Raw genomic sequence first — 4,211 nt, forward strand, 5'->3', positions numbered from 1 at the left:
TAAGACAATAGTTAAGCCCAAAGGTCCCCAATTATTATATATGGAGTAGGGTATAATAATCAGTAGTGCCCCTCTAAAGAGACATGTCTTGGTTCCATAATACAACTGTAACCAAGTTAATTCTACAGGATGTTATGCTTAAAAAAAAAAAAGTAAAAATAAATGAAAAGCACTAGCAAATGGTTCAATGCCAATATACCCGTACCATGCAAGTCATTTTTTGTAAAAATAATGATGGTTGCACGCGTGTGGAAAGTTGACTCCAAGTATATAACTGCCGTGATTGTTATTTGCAAATGTACTTGGCTTGGAGACGAAAATAATTGCTTAAATTTCTTTTATCATATATATATATGGGAATTTTTTTTTTATATGATCAAATGATAACAAAGTGACTGTGGGAAAAAATTATAACCTTTAGACATCTGAATTAAATTCGAATTCCTCAATTGTACAAAATTTCTTGTGTTTACATCCGTGTATTCAAGTTTCAGTTTTAAGTCCTCATTTTTTGAAGTAAACTCTACATTGAGAATGTGAAGCATTGTGTTACAGTACTATGTAATGTCATGGGTTTTTTTTGTTTTAGTTTGGATGCTATTTGGCCGATTACTTATTGTTGTTATGATAGTGATCGGAATTGGTAACCTTCAAATGAGAAATCAATTACTTAACTCATCTGCCAATGTACCCCAAAGGGCTAGGGAAATACTGCTTTATTTGCGTTTGGTCCTATGCATATTTAATTGGGGTTTGAAAGTTTATTATTTGTTTAATTGTGAAAGTCGGTTTTCAGTTTGAAAAACACAGCTGGAAGAGTGTACTCATATTACATCATGATTAATTAAACAATGGCCATGCAAATACATGTGGTTGATAAAACAAATAGACCGCAAGACAATGAGAGATCTTGAGAGGGGCCATTATATACAATTTCCAAAATTCATTATCCATAATTAATAATCACTTAACAATATTGTGCGCTCCCCATTGTCGACCTAGCTAGTTAGTTTGCTGGTTTTCCATTTCACCAAACGCCGCAAAAAATCCTTAACCTGTAAAAGTAATGCAATAATATGAAACTTTATGGTAAAAACCAAAGAAAATATAAGATATATATATCGAATAGCATAAATTCCATTGAATAATATTGTTCTTACCTCCGCTGGTTCTTGTAAAGTGTAAGACGCATTTGTTTCTTTTGGAACTTTAGAAACTAGAATACCAAATCCTTGTCCTCTATCGCGTAGCACCTGATCATTTTTAGGATGTGAAAATATGCCAAAGACTTGTAAGAAAATATCGATACTTTCAGCAAATTAAAGAAATGTAGGGAGGGCATTTCATACCTTGAAGGCGTCCTCGTCTGTTCGATCATCTCCAATATAGACTGGTAGTACTTCGTTTGAGTTCGCATATCCTAAAGAGACAATAATTCAACATGTTCAGAAAAATTATTTAACTAACATATGATTTTGTTAATCAGGAACAATCGCCGACACATGCATAGATACTTGTGAACATTAATTAATGTGAGTTCTCCTTTAGGAACTGCACCATTCAGACTGACTCACGGTAACATTTCTTCAAATACAAATCATAGACTTTAGAAGAAAATATTTGACTCCAAGACGCACCTAATGACTCTAGCAGGAATTCAAGAGCTTTGCCCTTGTCCCATTTGATGGTTGGGCGGATCTCTAATACCTGTTTAAAACCAGCATACCACTGTTAGGCATGCAGTTACTAATGTACAAAATATAACCATGGCCATGCAAAAAATTCACTGAAAATTTTAAAGATACAGACATGATGAGTTACCTTCCTCCCTTGAGTCAACCTGAGCTTCGGATACTCATTGAGAACAAGTCTAACTTGCTCTGCTAAAACTGCCCAACTCTGCCAAATTAACAAAAATACAAAACAAATTTTTTTTTAATTCTAAATGAATGTGTTATTTATCAGATTACATGAATAAAACATGATAAAATTAAGAAAAATAAATGAAAACTAATAGGTGGGACTTGTTTGCTTACCTTCTCATCAACACAACGGAAGTGTACAGATAAGCAAAACTTATTATTTTCCACCCTAGCTCCTGAGATGGATCTGGTTTTCTCCAACAAAATTTTGTACACCTATTAAAAGATTTACACAAATTTAATTAGTCCTCCCAACACACTTTTGAATATTCTCAATTTTCTTGTTCTTAAAATTGATATCAGTGAACAAACCTCATCAATCATTGGTACAAACTCACTGGCCGGTTGGAAGAGAACTGCTTGATTACCCTAAATAAACCATGAAAAATATTATATTAGTCATAACAAAAAGTGATACGGTAATAAAATAAAAACAAAGATAAAGAACTTTTTATTGTGGTATCACACTAGAGCTCACATTCTTATATTTGCTACTTTTGGATGGTCCCTTGATGTCCATCCCATGGCTGCCTGCATAATAAAGCTCTCCTAATTTTACAAAGCTGTAAACCTGCAAATTTATCAGAAACAAAATTACCACTATTTATATAATTCCACTAATCATGAAGTAGAAGAAGAAAAAAAAGAAACAAAATTACCACTATTTATATTTCTTTGTATAGAAAGAAAAACTGTACCTTGTCTCTGCACCTCCCGCTAACAATTGCTGTAGGAAAGTATCTAGCAGCGGCCTTCACTGCCTTTCTCATCTGACCAAAATTACCACAGTAATTCAGAATCTGAGAAAGGCATATACACATACATATACGTATATATGGATACGGTGTACAGTATAAATATATATTTACTGGAGAAAGTTGAGCAGAATCAGATGGGAGAAATAATAAACCTCATTGGACATGAAAGCACGATCTGGGTCTTCCACAATTGGGGAGAGGGTGCCATCGTAGTCAAGAAACAATACAATCTGCTTGCCCTTTGAAGCATTTGTTATCTGCTCGAACATGCTCATAGCTGATGGATGGCGACTCTATATATTTAACCCCAAAAAAAAAACAAAAAGATTACTCTAAATTTAATATTAAAAACACCCATAATGATTGATTTAAGTTATTTTTTAGGGCAATGCTTACACTCCAAGAGTTATTATCCACTGTTTCAGAAAGAGACTGAGGAGTGGCAGCGGATTTGACACGAGGCGGAGAAGAAGCTCTCAAGGAGTCAACCCAAGCATTGACTCGGGCTGCTCCCCCTTCTTTGTCAACATTCAAAACCTTGATGTTCATGGGAATGGTGAAGCATCCTCCTCCTCTTCCTGCCTCAGTCATCGGTTTTGGCACCGATTGTGAAAACATATTCTGCTTTGCAGCAACCGTGACTGTAATAGCCACGCCTTTGGCATCAGAAACAACCACATTTTGGTTGGTCATTTTTTTGCCTGCACACACAAGAAAACACCACAAACTTTCACACTCTAAATACATCCAAGCATGCAAAATTTGTTCAATGGATTGAAACGAGAAAACCCATTTGAAGGATTGTGATTATACCTCGAAGGTTTCGAAGAATTTGAGGAAGAGAAAAAACAGAGGAAGAGAAGAACAGAGGAGGTTTGTGGGTTGTTTGGGAGATGATGAAACAGAAGGCAGGGTGGGAGGGTTTAAATAGAAACAAAAAACCTGAGGGAAAGAGAGAAGAAGTCGAGAATCGAACCACACGCGCAGTCGAGTCGGCTGCTCGCTCGTTCACAAGTATTTTCAAACGGGGTCGCTTGTCAATTTAGGGTAAAAGTAATGTTAAGTAAACTAAAATTTTAAAACAAATGATGTATTACCAATAAAAAAATAGGCACGTTAATTAATACTTAAGTAATAATCCAATTATCAACAACTATATCATTTAGCTTATAAGATTTAATTTTAATCTCTTTAGCATTACCGTCAATTTATAATAGTGATTCTACCGCACAAGATGACGAAATTATCGCTCTTGTTCTTGCCTGTACTTTTCGGCCTCAATATTGTAATAGAATTGGAAGGGACGTATAACTGTGACCCCAATGCACCCAATAATAACACCCTTCAGACCTTGTTAATAGTTGATCAACCAAAAGATAAAAAGAAAATAGTCATAATGTTAACTACGAAATTGACAAATTGAGAATATTTTCGGACACATTTTTTTATTCATATACTCACCTTTGATCATTTATGATATTTGAATTGGATAAACCAGAGTGAAATGAAGAGACAGAAATAAACACAACTA

At 34.7% G+C, this 4,211-nt stretch overlaps 1 protein-coding gene across 1 annotated transcript; it reads right to left on the minus strand.

Moving 5' to 3' along the window:
- Positions 1–796: 796 nt before the first annotated feature.
- LOC137709919 (putative trehalose-phosphate phosphatase D) lies at positions 797–3,570 on the minus strand. Its single transcript, XM_068448904.2, has 12 exons — positions 3,494–3,570; positions 3,077–3,381; positions 2,833–2,973; positions 2,621–2,692; positions 2,401–2,493; positions 2,235–2,291; positions 2,037–2,138; positions 1,822–1,899; positions 1,638–1,707; positions 1,350–1,420; positions 1,161–1,253; positions 797–1,055 (listed from the first exon to the last, which is right to left on the minus strand). The coding sequence occupies exons 2-12, from the start codon at positions 3,371–3,373 to the stop codon at positions 999–1,001; spliced, it is 1,131 nt and encodes a 376-aa protein (XP_068305005.1). The 5' UTR covers positions 3,374–3,381; positions 3,494–3,570; the 3' UTR covers positions 797–998.
- Between the last annotated feature and the right edge of the window lie 641 nt (positions 3,571–4,211).

The sequence above is a fragment of the Pyrus communis genome, chromosome 15, assembly GCF_041283825.1.
Source record: "Pyrus communis isolate YQ-2024b chromosome 15, ASM4128382v1, whole genome shotgun sequence".
Classification (NCBI taxonomy): Eukaryota; Viridiplantae; Streptophyta; class Magnoliopsida; order Rosales; family Rosaceae; genus Pyrus; species Pyrus communis.

Excerpts from the sequence above, each read along its gene's own strand:
- LOC137709919 (XM_068448904.2), bottom strand. The coding sequence starts at position 3,373 with ATGACCAACCAAAATGTGGTTGTTTCTGATGCCAAAGGCGTGGCTATT. Across the intron at positions 2,292-2,400 it reads AAAGTAGCAAATATAAGAAT|GGTAATCAAGCAGTTCTCTT; the intron begins GTGAGCTCTAGT and ends TGGTTTATTTAG. Across the intron at positions 1,056-1,160 it reads CTTTACAAGAACCAGCGGAG|GTTAAGGATTTTTTGCGGCG; the intron begins GTAAGAACAATA and ends TTACTTTTACAG.